The sequence below is a fragment of the Gymnoscopelus braueri genome (genome assembly GCF_963280865.1).
Source record: "Gymnoscopelus braueri genome assembly, chromosome: 14".
In the NCBI taxonomy this organism is placed as follows: Eukaryota; Metazoa; Chordata; class Actinopteri; order Myctophiformes; family Myctophidae; genus Gymnoscopelus; species Gymnoscopelus braueri.
This window is the reverse complement of record NC_137619.1, coordinates 30,096,758-30,118,592: the sequence shown is the minus strand read 5'-3', so window position 1 is coordinate 30,118,592 and position 21,835 is coordinate 30,096,758. Positions and strand designations below refer to the sequence as shown.

The 21,835-nt window shown below is 41.4% G+C and overlaps 1 protein-coding gene across 1 annotated transcript in view; it reads right to left on the bottom strand.

The window, feature by feature from the left end:
- grid1a (glutamate receptor, ionotropic, delta 1a) overlaps positions 1 to 21,835 on the bottom strand; it is a gene marked incomplete at its 5' end in the record, with an annotated part of 363,364 nt that overhangs the window by 105,921 nt on the left and 235,608 nt on the right. The window contains one exon of the mRNA XM_080449344.1: positions 7,946 to 8,151. Coding sequence (XP_080305470.1) covers positions 7,946 to 8,151 — 206 coding nt within the window. The remainder of the gene's footprint in view (positions 1 to 7,945; positions 8,152 to 21,835) is intronic.

Genomic DNA, 21,835 nt, shown 5'->3' with positions numbered 1-21,835 from the left:
TCAAGCTTCCAAGCAAGCTGAAGATGATGCAGCTGGGGCGCACGCATCCAGGGGTTAGGGGTATGGACTAGTGTTCGTTAATGGGTAAAATAACTAATAATTCGACAACAATTGTTTTCATTGGAGCAGCCAGAGGTACCAGAATTCTCCATGGTGGTGGGCAGGAACTTTACTCTTGTGCCACCCAGACGCCCCCTCATTTCACTTATGAGTATAATGGTGAGGAATCCATGCCAAACGTCTATCCATCTGCATTCTCAAGTCAAATGTGTTGCAACCTGTGTGGGTTTTGCAATTGTGGATCGTTTAAATTAAAACACTGTTTTACAATGTGCATTATTTTGCATGCATCAAAAGCTCAAGGCGATCCCGACTCCCGAGTTGCCACCACATGATCTGCATCTATGGCTCTTCCGGGTCTTGTGTGCCACTGTGTAATCTCTTAAAACAGAGTGGCCGGCCGGCCACTCTGTTTTAAGAGACTTTCCACCATTTACAAACACTCCCTCCCGAACACTTTGTGTCCCTCAAGTACTGTACTTTTAATTCAATCTCTTCGTGTTCTCTTCTTCAGCGCTTCGTTCATCCTTTTCCACAGATGTCTCTTGTTGTTTCAGTTCTACTTCATGGAGTAGAGGGCTATTTGTTACATTTTCCCTAAGGTTGACTACCTCTCTCTCGTCCGTCCGTCTCTCTCCATCTCACTTGTCTTCCACTCCCTTGTTGTTACCCCTTGTTTCCTTCCCTCTGTCGTCACCCCACCTCTCATACTCTTTTTCTTTCTCTCTTTTTTTACCAGTTTTTCTTTCCACCCTCCTTCCACCGTGATCACCCACTCACAGCTCCCCGCATCTCTTCGGTACCCCCATATTCCCTGGAACCTGGCAGCAGTTCCTGTCACTCTCCTAGCTTGGCATGGCAGCCACACAGGGAGGCACCGCTCACCCGGCCACTGGGCTCCATCCATCAACTGGCCCGTGGTGTTGGCATACCCAAGTGACACCCCTCAATCTGTTTCCACCAACAACAAAACTATGAGCTGCCCACTGCCCCTGAGGCATGAGGAGTTAGAGCAGGCATTTAACTCATTGGCCGCCATTATCGCATTAACGCGATCTAATAAATAGCGCGCTTGGCCGCCAGGATCGCATTAATGCGATCTAACGTCTTTATTGATCTTTATGCTCTGATCACGCTATTCTGTTATGAATCAGGCTAAGTTTCGGGTTCCACTTACTTCAACCACCACTGCATCCGGTTCCATGACTTGGGTTCCGTTTTCGGTTTTACATTTTTCCCCCCAGTCATTTTCTACCATAATAGGGAAACAAACGGTTTTTCACACGCTATGAAAAGCGATCGGAGACCTCCCCTCCTATAATCTATGGTCTGGGTGACGAACAGTCATCCCCGTTGTGTATCACAAAGTAATTTTCGCCGATAACAGAATCTGAGACATTTCACTTCCGGTTCATGTGTTTCACTGTGTGAGTGGGTCTGGGAGGGGGCGAGTGTGATCGAGAGGCGATCAAGCTTGGTATGTGCTGCACTCTAGTGGTGGAACGATCAAAACGATTCAAGTGTCAAGGTAGACTTTCTAGATGTGAATTAAATAACAAAATAACGAAACAAAAAAACACGAAAATCGCTGGCAAGGGCTGCTATGAACGAGGTTTTAACTCTGGCAGTCAATGAGTTAAGGAGGAAACTACAATCTCTGCTTTGTATGAGATATCATTACATTCTTCTCACGGTGATTCATAACACCTGTAATAAATCATTGTTAAACCATAATGGAGGAACATGGAAAAGGGCAGGCCCAATGTTGCAGTGTTTTGAAGTGTATCAGAAGCCTCAATAATGCTAATATTTAATAAACCGATTGTCTTCTTACACTTCTGAAGACAATATGCTGACCAAAAATCATCCAGAAATACTGTATAAAGTGCCAATTTCACACCAAACAGCTGAAACTAATGCTACAACACAACACTGACCAGAACAAAAGGAATACTAATTTTGTAAATTCACATAAAATAGGATAATACTACCTCCTCATTCATTTTAGTGAAAATGAATGACTTGTTCCCAAAGCCAGAAGCTTGAGAGCCAAAGCTGTAATTTGAGTGTCTTCAGGATCTACAGCCTGGAGCTGCTCCATTGACAATTAATTGAAGAGTGACTTTGGAAACCCATAAACTGTTCCAAGTCTTTACACCCAAATGAGCATGATTTTACTGCATGAGTGAATCAGGGAATGCTTACTAATATAATCTATCCAAGGACACAGAAATAACATGACATTGCCTGTGTTCTCCTTATAGAGGCGTGTGTGACTCATGCAAAGGTGGACGAAGCACGGAGCAGCTGCGTGTGTTGAATGAGGAAGCACTGAGCTGGTACGTCCTCTCATGGTCAAGAGTGGAAATGGAAGAGTCCTGACCAGAGAATACAACAGCCAAATAAGTAATGGATGACCCACAACCACACAGGTGTGCATTAAAGGATTTGAAAGCATGACGTGGAAGCGAAGAACCATCTGACGACTCCGCGGAGCTGTCAGTATACAGCACATTTAGTTAGAAATATGATAAATAATAACTGAGGCTTGTAAAAGTTAAAGGATCTACACCATGATTTTTTTTTTTTTTACATTTAATATCATATTGTTTATGTCCCTCAAACGTTTTTCAAAAGGTTTGAGCCTAAATCAAGCCTCAGATATACTCATTCCAACTTCTCTCTGGCTTATAAAGCACTTTTACCTGCAATACCACATTGTCCTTATTTGGCACGTGGCGCTATTGAGCCCGTTTGTATGCATGTTATCTCCTGGTTCTGTGTGGGAAAAAAAATAATATATATATATATATATATATATATATATATATATATATATATTCTTTTGTCTCCGCCAGGCCGAAGGTATGGTGGAGAGTATGTTTTACCCCCTGTCCGTCCGTCCGTGTGTGTGTCCGTCTGTCACCAGCTAATCTCCGGCACCGCCCATAGGCTAAGCTTTGCAGGACGTGCTGCAACCTGACCTGGTGGAGACCTGTGCTCCGAGGAGCACATCTTCTAGTTTTATTTCTATTTTTATGTTGGAACTGAAAAACGGGAGGGATTGTACCGCTAGTGACGTCACTAAAAGCTGCCAAATAGAATAGAATAGACAACTAAATAATAGATTACCCAAAAATTAATTATAATAGACTACAATACAATAGAAGCTGACAAAAACAAACAACCAAAAAAACATCCCCAGCACATAATACAAAATGTATAATAGTTGAGTCATTTGATTAGTCCAAGAGTGTTGATAATAATACATGTTCTTTTTGTTTGCCAATTTCCTACCAAATCAGGTTAGAAATAGTGAGTATGTTACTCCGAATTTAAACAAACCGGGGTTACCTTCGTAACCTCGAGTTAGTGTAACGTTGAAACATGCACTCACGCACACACAAACGTGGATGTGTGTGTGGTGTTATAGTCTATATATATGACCGAATCACACTGTCCGTATTGATATACAGTGGCCTATAACAACACTCCCTCTCATATGATACTGCTTCATTGACTTCACACAGCTTTTTTCTCTTAGGGTGCTACGGTATCATTGTAAATAGATTTAGCCACGTCTCATTCCAGTGAACAAGATGACTGTCCCCATCAATCCTGCTAATTAACCGAATTTCTTTACATTTCCATTACCGTGATGAATACGGATTGGCTGTGGGTGATGAATATTTGCTCCAGCATTTACTGTGGCCCTTTAGTCACCATGGCAACTTTCTGGGCAGTTTTTTTTCCCCCCGAGGCTGCAAGTATTCATGGGTACTTTATCCTCCAGAGCATCATCATCACTCTCCATTTAGATATTAGCACATTTACATTTTCTCCCACACTATCTCTACTGGGGAGTGGGCAGGGTCTGTGACGATGGTTACCGCGATATTAATGAACCTCTGAAGGATTAACGAATCCTCTGTACTTTTAATATATTACCATATTCACGGCAGGTACATCAAGAGTGCTTGGGCATTGCACTGGGAGTGGTTGAAGCTTCCCTTCTTTCAGAATTTTGAGGGAAGATATACGTAGAATATAATCGGCAAGATTAAAAGCAATCTCATGAGAAGGTGTGTGCAGGTGTGTATGTGTGTGTTGGTGCACGTGAAAGTGTGCGTGCACGCGTGCGCGTGTGCGTTCGTGCGTGGTAGAATTCACAAGGGTACAGAGGAGGATCAAAGCGGCATGTCATTAATAATATGTGAACATCTTGTGGTGCATTCACTACCTGTGCGTTGATTTATTTGTCCATGAGTGCTTCAGTTTCAGAATAATAGTGAGACATAAACCAAGTACTGAATGGAACACAGAAGTTTTGGCTTGTTGCTAATTAACCGTTCTTGGTCAAACCATTCCAAGGTTTTAATCCCCCAAAAAACAAACAAACGCACCAGGGGTGACAGGGCTTTTTCAGTTGCAGCCCCCTCCCTTTGGAACCCACTCCCACCTCACATCAAAGCCGCCCCCACTCTTGCCATGTTCAAAGCCTCCCTCAAAACCCACCTTTTCAGACTTGCTTTCCACGCCTAACTCAAACCAAATCTCCTTTTCTGCTTTTTAGTCTTAGCTTAATGTGTTTAGCTCCTAATAAAGTTGTCTATTTTGATTTGTTTTGTAAAGCGACTTATTATTATTATTATTAATTGCGTCTAGAGAGCGTGGTGAGGAGCTGCACAGATGATCACGAGGTAAACCTTAATTTTACTTGAATTATTTTGAAAGATTACAAGCGTCCAACATGGGTTTACTCAGGAGGGTGGCTGGCATCTCCCTTAAGGATAAGGTGAGAAGCGCAGCCATCCGTGAAGGACTCGGAGTCGAATCGCTGCTCGTTTGTTTAGAAAGTCCAGTAATCTAGTAAAGATGCCTCCTGGTCACCTCCCCAGGGAGATTTTCCAGGCATGTCCATCTGGGAGGAGGCCACGGGGCAGACCAAGGACCAGGTGGAGGGATTATATCTCCACACTGGCCTGGGAATGCCTCGAGATCCCCCAGTCAGAGCTGGATAATTTGGCCAGGCACAGGGAAGGCTGGTGCCTGGGGAACTGCTACCACCGTGACGTGACTTTGGATAAGCGGTAGGAGATAGATAGATGAATGGATGGTTGGAGACTACACACACTGCTGTGTCAAAGTAATATGCCCTCCTTTCCTAAGTGATATTCAACCAAAAAGGAAAAGGAAAACATAGACATACTCCATTTGAACTCTGTTGAAAAGACATTTCAAGAAATCACCAAAATGTACTTCTTAGTTCCATCCATCTATTGTGTCTTAAGGCTCATCTCCTTCAATTGAGCTGGTGAGGATGGTAGATTTACACTCACTGTTCTGCTGAAATGTCCCTTCTCAAATATTGAGTACACTGTAAAATTATGAGAGTTCATTTCATTCAGAGAGTGTACAAATGGAACCAAATGGACTCTTACCCATTCACCTATTTTAACCTTATCGCATTTCGTTCCATTTTGTTCACGCTCCATTTTGTTCACACAGTTACAAATTGGTAAGGGACTATTTGATTACATTTATGGACTCTCAGAGTTAATTTAACACTCAGGATTCAGGGGTGTATGCTTTTGGAGTATGTCTTTTCATGGCCAGTGTCAGACTGCAGGTCAAAATCACACTATCCAAAGAAAGTAAAATAAACTGATTGTTCAAATGGATGTCAAAGAAGTTTCTGCAGTGTGTCCTACACTCCATAACATAAAAAGTTTAATCTCAGTCCACATCCCTTGTGGCATATGAAAAAAAACTGTACTAAGCTGAAAGGAGCATAACAAATTAATCAACTTATATTATACCAGAAAATTGATATTCCATATTTTTAGACCATAAGACATCCATGTGTACTTTGACCGGCGAAACGTCACACTCAATAATCTCCACTCGTGCCTCTTATCTGAACCCAAATGAGACACCATTTCAACAGGCAAGCCTACGTGTCCACATATTTTGCTTCATATCTGGAAGTGGATTTTTTATCCACAATTTATTCGGCATACCAAGCAATGACCCTCACTGAACCTACAGTATGCTGTTGTTAAATACACTCCGCCTTGGTAGTTGGTCACTTCAACCCATTTTCAAACTTATCTTCATATACGGTAATTGGTCCTCACTAATGGTCATTATAATTATAATGCCACCATTTCCGTCTTCTGGACATTTCAGAAACCTGCCTACCAATGACATCACTGATGGGGATTCCAAGCTAATAGAAACTGCAGCCTTTCTAATCCTGGAAAGATAACACACTGAAAAAGAAGCCATTGACTTTTTGACTGGTTTCTGTCCACAGCCCACCTCTCAGAGACAGAGCGAGTAGACATACCATCTTTTAATGAACATCGGTGAGGACCAATTATATGAAGACGGTTGAAAATGGGTGAGGTGAGCATTTAACAGTCCTTTCAACCACATGGACCCTTGTGTCCCTATTTTGGTCAAGCCATAATAGGTGAACGTTTGCCAATAATAGGCAAACTTGGCAAAAATAGCAGATCTACAAGCTCACAACGTGTCGCAATGTGTTGTGAGCTTCTGCTATTTTCAGAGATTTGGTGTAGAGGGAAAAAAGGAGGAGACCAAAATACAGACCCTGGGAGACCGTAGTCTATAGTATAAAGGGTTTACCGTAGTATAAAGGGTTTAAGTGGTTAAGCAGCTTTGCAACAATAAATGCTATTTTAAAAAGCTTTTATTTTAATACCTATTGTATGGCCCAATGCTTTAGTGTCCTTGTGCAGTAACAGACAAGAGTACTGGATGTAAACCAGTAACTTTTCAAGTATGTTTCCAGTTGTCCCAATTTAAAGCACTGCATTGAATCCCTACCATTAATAGTTTGTTCGTCACAAACTCCCTGCTGATGGTAAATGGAGGTAATACTCTGCCTAAAGCAAACCTTAGTGTTGTAAAACCACTTTGATGCTCACAGCAAAATCACTATTGTCCAGGACAGTTACAGCTCTGACGGTTTAGCTTAGCTATTATTCACTGTGTTCGGGGGTGGGAAGTATTGCACATCCTACATGAATGCGCCTGCCTACGTGCAAAACATTTCAATTCATACAGACAATATTTAGGCCTGGACAACAAAGAAACAGAAAACACATTTCACTGTTGCAAGTTTCCATCCCATGACAATTATGAACATTCTCACAGCCTCAAACACCAGAAAATGTTCACTCGAGGTGCACACACGTGAATGTATGGCCACAGCAGCAACATTGGGTTTATTAGACACACATTATTGTAAATTGCTTGATTATATGCAATACTATGCGGCTATTATTTATTTCAGTAGCCCAAATATAAAGGAAAATAATTATACAAAATAAACAAATAAAACTCTTGCACCAAAAATTATTATTATTGTAAATCTCCCCCGAAATGTCTCAAATGAGGCTTTCTGGGGAGCTCACGTCTCTTTCAGGGGAGCCGAGCCCCTAGCTCCCACATGTTTTGCATCCTGGGTGTAATTACGCAAGGAATGTGGGCTAAAATGAAGGCTGGGATGCACTAACTTTCAAGCTCCCAGCTGCCAACTACAGTACTGTAATTAACAAGTACTGTGCAGAACATAGAAGATAAGCTACATGAACATGCAAACATTTCACAACAGGCCGTTTCTTCATGTTTCATCACTCTTTATCAGGAGAACTATATTTAATGGAGCCCCGGGGACTTCCATTACCAACGAACCACAGGTCAGTTCAGCTATTATGTTATTTTCCGTGTTGTTATCCACCTACAGCATGTGGTCCAACCCTGCCTTTCAATGCATGGGTTTCCGTCTGTGGTGACCATAGAAGCTTGCACAGACTTGTGTCGTTCGGTACAAATAAGTCTCAGAGGCTGAGCTTACCTGATGTATGAACACCTGTGCTCCCCGAGGGCTCATGAGCAGCACGGCCCGTCGCAGCGTGTCCCGGTACCGGTTGAGCTCCTCGGTACGCATGGTGTTGAAGAGGTCGGTGAAGACGCGGCTGACGTTGCGGTCCACCCTCTGCAGGGACACGTCCAGTCCCATTCGAGACGCCTGGTCCATGAAGTTCTGCAGACCCCGGATATCTGGGAGGAGGAAGAGAGGAGGATGACGATGGTGAGAGAGACGGAGAGGAGAGACAGAGATAGAGAAGACAGAATGAGCCCAAGAAGCAGAGAGAGAGGAAAAAATAGAGCAAATCTTTAAGCAGGTGCAAACTTAGACGGTTATTCATTCCCAAAGCATTTCTTCCACGAGAATGCCAAGTGAACAACCAGTACTTCCAACATCTGAACACCCACTCAATACTCAGGCATTCATCCACCTGCTTCAAGGCAATATTCACGCTCCGCTCTTGATCTAAAAGCGAGAGACAAAACAAGCACACTCGTCTCTGCGTTTCTTGGGAGTTTAGAGGAGTATAAGATCGGAGACAGGTGTTGCTTCCCCCAGAGAACTTGGTGCGCCCGCGCATATGCGCATTCATTTCAATGAAACAAGCCAAAGAGAGTCTGCGCGGCACAGACAAATCAAAGGTGATGCAGTGCGGAGGCCCCTCGCTAAGCGCTCCATTCCCGGCGCACACCGGGGGAGCAGGAGCCCAGCAAGTGCCAAGTCAGTGCTGCATTGTCAAGGGGAGGAGAGGCGATGGTGCAACAGCAGAGCCTTTCTCTGTTCACAATGGAGGCTCTGGCAAAATGTGCTCCCCTGCTATGTATGGGAGGCGGGTGTTTTGTGCGTGTATATGTGTGTGCGTATGTTCATCCACGCATGTGCATGTTCAGATTTCCTCCTGTTGCATCTGTAGAACCTTGATGACTCATGCAGAGCGCCAGTGCTTTGGTGCTCACATCAGACGGTACACATACTGGCTCTACAAGCATGCAGAGACTCACAATCTCTCTCACACGCGCGCACACACACACACACACACACACACACACACACACACACACACACACACACACACACACACACACACACACACACACACACACACACACACACACACACACACACACACACACACACAAATTGCCTACTGCAGATTTGTGTGTGTGTGGTGGGGGGGGGGGGTCTGGGGATAGCCTATATGTCTAGGAAAACATGCCTTTATTGATTGGTATAGTGGCTCAAGGCCAAAATAGGAAATTCGGATAAGAAAGTCCTTGACCTTGCTTGAGCAGTGAAGCAATATGTTTCATATGTTCACTATCCTATTATATAACTACATCGTAAAATGCATAGTGTTAATTTAACTCTGAGAGTGTACTGTACATATGTAACTAAATAGACCTTAACACTGAGGATTTATACTGTGTAAGTACAATAAGACACAAACCATGCAGAGTGATTTAGAATGGTCTATTTTTCTTGCCCACTGTTTTCTTGCAATTCATTTTCGGGCAACAAAAATACTCCCTGTTGTCGGTGGATTCTCTTCCGAATAAAAATGTTCAAAGGGCAGAACAAAACATGAAATTAAAACATTAATCATTTTGAAATGCTGCCAAAGTCTTTCATTTCAGAGCTCTTTGAGGACTCTCTCCTCTCCATGCAACACCTAATTTCCAACTCTTGGGTTTGCGTTGATGAAAGGACCCTAGTACTTTCCAAATTGTTTCCTGGAACGTGGACATTGTACATTACTCTAGGCAGTACCCTATTCCTGCAATGGGCAATAGTTTGACCACTGAGCAATCATAGCTAGCTTTCCAATGCACAAAACAATTCCTGATTTAATTATGTCTGTTTCCCTTCTGTCCCACCATTGAACTATTGCAATTAATTTTGTGCCTTGACTGCATTTATTTTACTGTATTGTGATGAAAAATAAGATTGTTATTTTTTTCTCAAACTCGAGAAAAAAAATGTAATTTTGGAGAGTAAGGCTGAGGTGAGGCTTCCAGCAGAATGTTCATCAAACTCAAATGGTAACTCAATACTTCCATAACACTTCCATAGACTACAATTGTCTCTAAAGCCTACAACAAAACATCAAATCTGATTGTGTATTCATAGTTTTGTTTGTGGTTTTCCATCAAATCTCTCTACTAAATAAGCTATCATGAATTACTGCTGCTGAGCTGGACACCATCCATCTCAGAATCAGAAGTAGAAACATGTTGGCAAGCCCCATGTAAGTAATGCTTTGGCACATGTGCTGTGACGGCGCCAGTGACGTTAAACGACGAGTGCAGAACAAATTACAACAATTACATGGACATACAGGGTGTACTGTAGAGTGCAACTTAACATTGTAGAACATTAACTAAATATAGTTAGTTATATATATATACTGTATCTAGTACCTGCATGCTATGGTCCAATGTATAATAGCACAGCGTGACAATGTGCTACTAACACTGACTTTCCCACCATCTAAATCCAAGCTCATCTAATTTGATAATTTCTTTCCAGAGAAAATTATGAAAACGAAAATGCCAAGAAACCAAATTCTCAGTTGTCTTTTAACATCATGTCATGTGACTACAAACAAACGCAACTGTAAATCCTGTGAAGAGGCCAGGGACAGCTGCCACACTACAACTATTCTAGGACCCCGGCAGCATATCTGACTTCAAAGGCAGACTTCCATGGAGAAGCCATGGTGGCCCCTTCCAGGGGGCGGCTGTGACAGTGCCACAGAAAAAGGGATTAACATGGAATTATAGGTCTGATTCCTGGACATGTTCGCTTGAGCATCACTTCGCTACACAAATCTGTCTCTGAAAGTTTTAGATATCAAGCGTGAGCCTCTCTCTGGCTCTGTGCCTCCCCAAGCGAGCAGTATCGAACATGCCCTCTCCTACGATTGTCATTTGCTTTCTTGCTTGACAGGCAGGGTATAGGAGGGAGAGAGAGAGAGAGAGAGAGAGAGAGAGAGAGAGAGAGAGAGAGAGAGAGAGAGAGAGAGAGAGAGAGAGAGAGAGAGAGAGAGGAGCACGAGGGACAGAGAGAGTCGATGAAGTTGCATCGATATGGAATTCATTCCCACCACATTCGGTGTCAACACCAGAATCTCGTGCTCGGATTGGAGAACGTGGATTGCAGCGTGTAGACATGAGCATATCATGATCAAATGCATCAGAGATTTTTCGCTAAGCTGTCAAGCTCTGCCACAATCCAAGCAGAAAACGAAAAGAAATGGCTGTGCCACAAAGCCTTGTTTACTCACCACTGAGACGAGACTTTTAAAGCAAAGACTATAATTCTCAGGACAATATTTTCAACACATTAGTCCCAGCAGCTAAGCCATACAGACTGACACAAGAATGAAGGAGAGAAATACAGAGAGAGAGCGAGAGCGAGAGAGAGATCCCACTTCTTTTCACAGACTAGTGTTGCATGCACATCAAATAAGAAAAGAAAAGAAAAGAAAAATCATTTAGTGCTTTAAGTGGTGGTCCTAACTGAGTGGGTAGAGAGGCCATCTGGGAATTGGAAGGTCGCTGGTTCACCCCCCGGCCTGCCCAGTCTACTGTACATTGTGTCAAAGTGTCACTGAGCATATTTTTAACCTCTAACTGCTCCTAATAGTGCCTACAGCTCCTAATAGTTAAGATGGGTAAATGCAGAAGCCAACATGTCATGTACAATGCACAGTAAGTAAAATGTGCAGTGACAAATACCCCAACAACAACTAAAGGGCACATCATTATTATTATTATTATTATAAAGTAAACTTTGTCTGCATTGTCAATGCACCATATTCCACCATAATACAGTCAACCAGGATTCTAATGTGTGTGACTTGCCAACAGATTGAAGAATCCATTATTTATAAGCAATAATATAGAAAGATTTGTGCTCTTGACCAAAGAATCGGCCAGGTTGGAGAGGCCAGTATAATAGTCCAGTATAAGCAGAGAAAGCCTGCACACTGACAAAATATTCAGGATATGTTTAAACGCAAAATCTGAGTACGCTCACAGTCTTCATACAAGAACAACCATGACAGAAACACAGCATGCTATTCAGACAGGATTAAGTATTAATTCTGCTTCTAACCTGCAGTGAATGGGACAGTGGCAATACTAACATGCAGTATATGAAGATAACAGAATGTAATAATTCTAACAATGATGTCATTTTCCAGTCAACTGCTATCTGTGTCTTGATGCCATGGGAGTACTTTCATGCATGCATTTGTACACATCATATTACATGTGATACATCTGGCTGTAAGAACGAAAGATACCCAATCATTAACAGAAGTTGTTATACCCAATACAAAACACAATGTGAATAGACACACATTATGATCATAATACTGTCAGTAACTGAACAGAATCTTGTCTATCATAACGTCTTCTCCAAGGCCACTGGCAATTCCCAAGGCCTAAAAAATATTGTGCATCGATTGCATTGTTGGCACGCAACCACGCCTTGCAAACGTCAGCCCAAACAAGGTCTCTTCAAAATTGATCTCACTAATTGAGTTTTGCCGCAATGCAATTTCGATGATATAATTTTGCATGCCTAGAAGGAAGATCACAGCTCATCGCCTAACAGAAGAAACAGAAGGACTAGGAAGCTACATAAGAGTACTTTGTTGCTTACACTAAAAACATTGTTTCCACCTCCACAGAGAAATAAAACGGGCTTAATCAATGTCTTTGAAATTATCCCCATGGCATGAGTTGGTTGTTAACGTGGTTTATTTTGTTGACTTTCTGCCTGCAGATAACAGTTATTTATCCTCTCATGCTCTGAGGTGAAAGTAAACACCCAGAGCACCCTGTGGTTTTCTTTGTTTCCAACACGGCAGTGAGCTATGAATGGGAAGAAGAATGCAGCAATATCTACGGCTTATTTATAGAATAAATAGGCTAAATATTTTCAGAACAATTCCTTGTCATTTTATTTCATCCAATGTTGGTCATATTTAGCACAGACAACAGGGTAAAAGAAGGTAAATAAAGTCACCAGCTGGTACAGTATGCATCTCTTCAGAGATAATATGCATTTTTGCCCGTTTCTCTCCCTATCCCTCCCCTATTGTACGTCTACCTGCCTGTTTTTCTTTCACCATCTCCAGTTCTCCACATAATTATCTCCCCCTCTCTTACTCGCCCCTGCTCTCCATCGTTATGAAAAGCCAATTAATAGAAGGTCACTTGTATGTCTTGTGAAATTACCTGACATGTGAGTTGGCAGCAGCTAGACCTTATGGGTTAAATGTTACATATAATTGAGACAAAAGCTGCGTGCTATGTCTGGATCAAAATAGACGTGAACTTTGGAAAATGACTGTAGTGTCCCGGGGTGTGCTTGGAAGGATTTCCCAGCATGCCTTTGGGCACGCCCACACTTATTGTTTTATTGTTGTTAATAAGACCCTCCAGAAAAACATGAGCAAAAATCCTTGATTATGCAGGCTAAAATCCTTGATTTTGTGATGAAATATGCGGGTTTTTTACGTGATTTTATGTGGTGAAATTGCGTGAAGTCGCGAAATATGCGGAAAGTTGCGAAATATGCCAAATATGTGGAAAGTTGCGAAATATGCAGGAAGTTTGCGCGTAAATATGCGATCATGCACCCCTTTTGAAAAAATATTACCCCTGCATAATCTGCGCCATTTGGAGGATTATGCGATAGATAATGCGATAATCACATTTTTCAGGAGGGTCTAATTAATAATGCATTTGCTTTTTTTAGTTAGTGAATGGTTTATTTTGATCAATGTTGTTGTTTAAAGGAGAAATCCGGACATTTTAAGTGTTATCTTTGATGTGTAGTTACTCACTCACCGAGTTATGAAGTGGCGTTGACTTTTTCCAGCGATTCCCCTGTCTGTGAGTCTGGTCGACCCCCAACATTGGCATAGTGGGAGGCGCGTGTCTTAGTGAAAGAGATTTCCCGTCCTCGGCTCACTGCGCTCCTCGGGAAATCGCGAGAGGAAAACATTCACGTCGCTGACCATGAACGCCAGCTCGTGAGTGATAAACAGTGCATGTGAAAGTATCAGGAGACACCATGAGGAGGATTTGTGGGAAAAAAAAGAAGTTTGGAGCTGTGGAATTAGGCGATTTTCACTAAGACACGCGCCTCCCACTATGCCAATGGTGGGGGTCGACCAGACTCACAGACAGGGGAATCGCTGGAAAAAGTCAACGCCACTTCATAACTCGGTGAGTGAGTAACTACACATCAAAGATAACACTCAAAATGTCCGGATTTCTCCTTTAATATCCGTTATTATGCGTATAAAGTTGAGTGAAAGCGGGTGGTTGTATACCCCCTTTCTATAACAAAATCCACTGCCAAAGCTGTAATAAAAAGTGTTTCCCATATCATGAAGTTGCCTTGTCTCTTCCAGCCGATCGTCAACCCATGGGTCATTATAATACGTTCATGTGCGCACCTTTCATACTGCAATTATTCCTTAAAAAAAGGGAAAACCATTCCAACCTTCTCCCCATCTCTCTGTATCACCAACTCTATTGCTGCCTGTGTTACAAAGGGACTTCAACGCATTAGGAACCAATTCGTACCCGGGAGCTAAGGCAGCTGAATCAATCTCACACCTACTGTAATCCTGGCCCTTATTCCCCCCTACTCTAATGGAGAGCCAGCCACCACAGGGAGGGGAGAGATGTGGTTGTTCCATTGATATTACTAAACCTTAGTAATCTTAGCCAGGTCTGCAGAGGGACCCAATGGTGGTCTTCTGGAATGACCAGTTTGTAAATTGGTCTACCAGCTCGCCTTATTTGACATCCACACTGCTCCTTATCCTAACACCTAGACAATTCAGCAGTCATGGCTGGATCCTGCCTGTATGGCCGTCCTAGGCATTTCTCCTCTTCTTTTCCTAAACTGGGCACTTGATGGCTTAGACATTTTATTGTCTCCGCCAGGCCGAAAAGGCACCCTGCCCGTGCGTGCGTGCGTGCGTGCGTGCGTGCGTGCGTGCGTGCGTGCGTGCGTGCGTGCGTGCGTGCGTGCGTGCGTGCGTGCGTGCGTGCGTGCGTGCGTGCCCAAATGAACACATTTTTTGCCAGCTGGCTTGTCACAAATGGCTCCTATTAAGCAGATCCTATGAAACTATGAGAATGTCTGATCTCGTTCCAGATTATATGACCACAATTTAGCACTACAATGAGTAATTAAGTAGCATGTGTAAAATGTGTTCAAAAGGAGTCTATTTCATTCATGCAAAGGTGAAATTTCAGTTTCATACAACAGAAAGCATAATGTATTGAGGCTAGGGTTATTAAGGTATGCAGCCTACTGAATCACCACCAAGATATCTCATAACATAAGATATGAGAAAATTGTTGAATTCTATATTCTCTGTTACCCTGAGGTGCACAATAACGTACAGCTTACCAAGCCAACACTAAAGTCATCAGTGTTACTTTAACTATAATACATTTTTCATGACCTCAATGGACCTGTAAATGAAATGAGCATTCTACCATATACCCCTGTCAAACAAGTGTTTAATCACCTTCAAAGAAATTGTCTGATCAGATCATGGTGGTGGCAACAAGAAAATGGAACACCTATAAACGCGGAAATAAAAAAATATTTGCAAAATCAGAGATTGCAGGAAATAAACTTAATTCAACAAAGTTACAGTACCAATACATTGTCAGAGGCTAGCAACACATGACTGGTGCAGACAAAAACAAGTAGAATGCACCCAGGTTAGCAATTGCAATGTGGATTGGTCTGTCTACCCACTACTCACTACAGCACAATACCTACGGGACTCTCTGTCCCTAATATCACACATGACCTGCCAGTGACTTTTATAAATAAGCCCCATAACAGAGTGTGTAATGTGATTGACTTTGTCGTATCTTTGAACAGACTCCAGGCGCACAGTTTCTCGACACACCGCAGGAGTGGTGGGAAATGGCCCACGGCCGAGTCTGGTCACATTCAAATGCAACATTCAACTCACTGCAGGATCACATCCCATAACTTTGCATTTCATCAAGGTCATTTAACCGCAGCCAAAAAGACAGGTGGAGAGGTGTAAAAGCCTTAATGGGTTTCTATTGCTAAAGACCTGAGGCCGATTCTAAAAACGCCTTCTAAAACCTAACCTAAGATTTCTGAAAATGTTCAAATTCTTAAAAAAAATAATTATACAACATGATGTTGCTATTTGTATAGAAACAACTAATGAGACACAGAGGTGGCTCCCGGATTCAAAGGTATAACAACGTATAGGTGGCAGCAGGTCTAAATGGGTTAAGACCTGAGGCGATTCTTAAAACTGTTCTAAATCCTAACAGTTTTTTGGAAGAAAAAACAAACAAAAAAAAAACAAGATTTTTCAAAAATAGCTCATAGTGCGGCACTCGGTGCCGCGCTATGAGCTTGTATATCTGCTATTTTTGAATAGCCAAAGAAATCTAAAGTGACAAAGATGCGTCCCAGGTCTTAATGGGTTAAATGCATCATGCGCTGAAATGATCTACAAGATCACAATGTGACGCAGTGTGAGCTTGTAGATCAGCTATTTTCAGCGTGCAACGCTGTTTTAACGACGGAGTATAAACTGGGCAAAAGCACTCGGCACAAAGGCTTGGCTTTTGGAGATGTGATGCACGAGGGGCCACATGATCCTTGAAGACAAACAGAATTTGTGTTTCAGCAGACGACATGAGTAGCCTACGTTTCTCCTGTCCTTGATATGTGTTGATGCCATCATTTTGTGTTGGGAATAAAGAGATCAGGCATCACCTTCAGCACTGTCAGAGAACGGGCTGAGGTCAGGCTGCTTTGGCAAAGATGAAAAACTATTTGCTGTAAAAAATAAATAAATAAATAGTGCCAGTAAACTAGAATAAAACGTTGTATTATTTATTAATTTGGCTGAAATCAAAGAACATTCAAAACAACATAGTTTCAGAGTTAGCTCTGGGCTTTGATATGACAACACAACTTGTTCTCCTTTCTTGGTGCCTCCAGGCAGTGAAAATGCATAGAGACTAGTTTGAATTTGACAACAAAACAAGTATTGCTTAGTTGTGTCTCGTATGTGGAGCTGCAGAAAGTGGTTCGAGACCTGCCCTCAACCGCCACAGTGTCACTTGGGTATATTACATGGAAATTAATGACTGCCAGTCTGGCACGTGCCAGACTGGCACGTGCCAGAGTGGGGTACCCCACTCAAAAACAACAAATAAGAAAGAAATCCAAGAAGTCCATGAAATTAATAAGATCCCAAAGCATTATGCTGAAGTTGAACCCTCACACCGTCAAAGACCATGTTGCTGGTGTTTAATAAGTATTGTTTAGTGGAAACAAGTACTTGTTGACAGATTTTCTCTAAAAACATGGGTTAATTCATCTATGAAAAAAAGATGATTATTAAAATGCAGACAAAATCAGGACTTGGGACCCTATTATAAACCCGGCGCTAAACAGAGCTAGGCGCAGCACATCCAAATATTATTATTATGCCCAGCACCCAAGTTTGTATAATTATCTGAAGTACTTCTGTGCACTAATGGGTAGTGCTGGTCTTAAAATTAGGTGTGGTCTGGCACAATGCTATCTTAAGCACTGTGAGACAAGACAACATTTGCTTACGCTTTAGCAGCCCTAAACTGGTCTTAAATCCAATGCTGTGACAGCACAGATATTTCCATACCATTTAGAGAGCATGCCTATGTAGGTGGGTTCACAACGCGCGCACACTGCTTGCAATCAAAAAGCAACATTTACAGTATGTTCAACAGGGTAGGACATTTCTAAGGTATGGAACTTTGTTGCTGATAGAATATCTTCAACATCTGAAGATATTCTACCAGCCTGTAAGAATGTCATGAACCCATACTGCCCTGCCAAGCCAAAGTGCAGTAACTACGAAATCAATTCATTTTAGAGCTCCGAAGCATGGACTAGCATCTGTCCTGTATGGTTTAAATAAAAAACGTAACTGAGAATGAGCATGTGATTATTAAGTTGATATGTCAAGATATTGCATGTGTCTTGGTGTGATTCTTTCTATGTCCAAAATGCCTGTTTCCTCCATCTCCTGAAATCCCTGGCGTCTCACATTTTGTTTTATAATGCAATTTGAATGGGTCTTGGGTCATGGGTGTCCTGGCCGACTTGGAAGGATTAATACTGCTAGATGGTCACAAACTTAAATATTTTCTCAGCAGAATTTTTTTCACAGCTCCTCTAATCTGTCTTATAAATAGCAATGTGCCTAGTTAAAGCACACCTTGCCCTTAAAGAGAATGGGAGAAGACACTCTGATTGGTGTAACTTATATTATGCCCAAAACACGCCCATGACTAATTCAGAGACAACTCCTTTGCGCCTAGTGCAGATATTTGGATACACCCCCTACGCAATTGTGGCCTGCACCATAAATCGTCTAAGCCCTTGGTTTAAAGTTATGGTATACAGTGAAAGTAAAAGTATTGACTCAGCATTTACTCAAAATATATTCACTCCCATGACAATTAATCAAATTAGGTTGAAAGCAAATTTTATTTAATAAAATCAATGTATTGGCCCCTAGCTTCTGAATCGCTAGTCACGGCCATTAAAACAAATATTCTATGGAAATTCAGGCTAATTTATTGTGGGTTTATTGTTTGGACTGTATTCTGTCCTACTGAAAAATAATTAGAAACGTGAAAGTGTGAAATTATAATTACAGATAAATCTAATTTCCATAAACAGTACGCCCCCTTTACTTTATTTGGTTTTAACTGCCACACTCGGAACACGTTCATTTTATACTATACTGTACAGTATGTTCCTCATATATATAAATCAAACAATAAATGTCCATTAAATGCATTTGAATTAACTTCAGTACTGTAATAGTCAAGGGGTGACTATACTTTTTATAGCTGTTGTGTCTTATTATTCTCAATAAGAACCGGCACACAAAGTCCTCTCTATGATTGTTTCTTTATTGTACAAGCAGGATACATTAGTTCATTAGTTTCACGTTTAGGACAGCTTCTCCTGGCTGTTGGCCACTAACTAAACAATATGCAACGTGCACACTCCCCTTGCACACTTTGCACACAGTGCACACTGTAAAGTCACTCCCACTGGCCATTCAAAACAATGAACCCACCCACTGACCTTTACCTTCATAAGAAACCGTCATAAGAAATAAGTAGCCAATCTACAAGCATAACTTGCAAAAAGTTGTGAGCCTGTAGATCTGCTCAACTCCAGCGTAAAAATTGAGCATGGCCTAGGCTGTTTTGGAGACATTTCACCCATAACAACATATGGGTTCCATTTGTACACTCTCAGAGTTACAGACCTGTAAAGGTCCATTTGGAACCCCCTCAAGTAACCCTGAGGGTCCCTGGACCTCACTTTGAGAACCACTGCTCTAAGGCATGATTTATGCTTATTTGCGTGCCGGTGTGACACCGGCAGTAGAACTACAAGCTCACAATTCGCCACAATGCGACATGTGAGCTTGCAGATCTGCAATTTTTTTGTGCGTGACACCATGCACAACCAAGCGTAACTCAGGCTTGAGAACGGCAATGTTGGTCCATCAATAGGTCAGTTGGTCCACCACTTCGGTCCCCAAACAACATCTCAAAAACTACTGGCTGGATAGCCCTAATCCTATTGATATTGGTGATCGACCAATGGACTTCACCCTTAGGCCAGACTTTCCACTTGTGCACAAGTTATCTTAAAATCTATCGGGCAGATTGCCATGAAACTTCCTGAGTGCATTCACGCTCCCTGGAGAAAGACTTCAAACTCTTTTAGTAACCGCATGACTCTCCTCAACTTTGTATTCAAGATATCTTCTAATCTAAAAGGCAGATTGCAGAATGATCCCTACAGATGTTTTTTATTCCATGGGCTCTACCTTACATGCAAAGCACGGCGCAAGTGTCATTGCTAGTTTACGACCGACATGGCATTTTCACACCCAGCGCCAGTACTAAATGTACTTGCAGTGGTGTAAAGTAACTAAGTACATTTACTCAAGTACTGTACTTAAGTACAATTTTGAGGTATTTTTACTTTAGTGGAGTATTTCGAATTTTTTATACGAAAATATTGTACTTTTACTCCACTACAATTATTTGAAAACTTAAGTTAATAGTTACTTTTTAGATTTAGCTTTTTATTACTAAACAGCGTTAACCACTTAAGGTCTATTTATATTTCGGCTATTTGAAAATAGGCAATATTTTCAAAAAGCCGACGCGATACGACGCGTTGTGAGCTTGTAGATCTGCTGTTTTCAAAAGATTTCTATACATTTTGAAAACTTGAAATGGGACATTTCTGCATGATTAGTACTTTTATTTTTGGTACTTTAAGTACATTTTGATGCTTTTGTACTTTTGTACATTTTTTATATTAAACTTTTACTTGCAACAAAGTATTTCTACATTGCAGTAATGATACTTTTACTTAAGTTAAAAAAAAACAATACCTGCACCCATCTGCTATCTTAGTGGGAGTGACAAACGTCAGAATGTGTTTTAGAACAGCTCAGACCTGGTCTAATGTTCGGCGCAGTCCCCCAGCACAATATTTCCCCATTATTTTAAGAGCTACTGTATTATAGGATACAAAGAAGACACTCAAAACATCCACAGTTTTTTGTTTTTACATTGTTGGTTGATGTTGTTATTAGCACCATGTCAGGCACTTAGAGTAGCTGTCAATCACTACTATATACTTGTGTTTCCCTTTTTCAGTTAAATCCACAAGCACTCTTTGCCATGGTCTCACTGCCAAGGGGATGCTATAGCGGTCCCTAGGGTGGACATGTTAACTGATATGTTTGACAATTGCTCAGAGGGATTTATATGTCCCTGTCTAATTAGACCACCAAAAATGGCATGTGTGCCTCAGCCTTCATCTTTACCATACCAAAGTGGCTATCAAGCAACTTCCTCAACATTTTGGTGTCAATGTCGGTGGTATAAAATGCCTCTAAAACCCAATATAATGCAATCACTTTCCACAGACAGTTCAGTTTGTCTCACTCCCTAGGGTTTTAGCTGTAGTACATGTTTAGGCCACCCATTTAGCGTATAGGATTTCACCTTTGTTAAAATGACATCAGCCTTTCTGTGCCTCGCTATCTCAGATGCATAAACTGGTATTGAATGCATAAACTGGTATTGGATTTATAAATGAGACTTTGCATATGGGGATACTGTGCCTCTGCCTGCACAACTAATCTAGATAATGCATTACATTCCCATGGGTGAGAGATGTCTTGTATCTAATAATCTCCTACTGATATACTGTCAGAAAGTGCCCATCTATGCAATCTACACCTCCACAGGCCCTAGAGAGACTAGTGGGTGATGGTGAAGTGAAGTCATGCTGACATAAAGCACGAGTGGTTCTTGAGTAGAAGAGGATTTTTATGTATTCAATTTTTTCTTTTTTTCTTATATTTTTATTTGATAAAAAAATAGAAATAGAAAAATATACTTCTTTTCATTATAAAGCAGGTAAAGAAAAAGGAGAATATAGAAGGGAGAAAACAATAACACAGAAAAACAAATAACGCACATCCTCCGTTCTTTGGTGCTGAGCTTTAACTGTATGAACAGTGATACTGAAACAAAAATAGGGCTCGCAACTCACTTTTATGCTCCAAGGTTTATTCAAACAAACAGTAGATACAGCAGGTATCTGCTGTTTGTTTGAATAAACCTTGGAGCATAAAAGTTTCAGAAAACAATAATAAACATGAATTGAAGATACAAAATAATAATACATAAAATGAAAAAGAATAAAATAAAATACCAAAAGAATACCAGCAGATTTGAC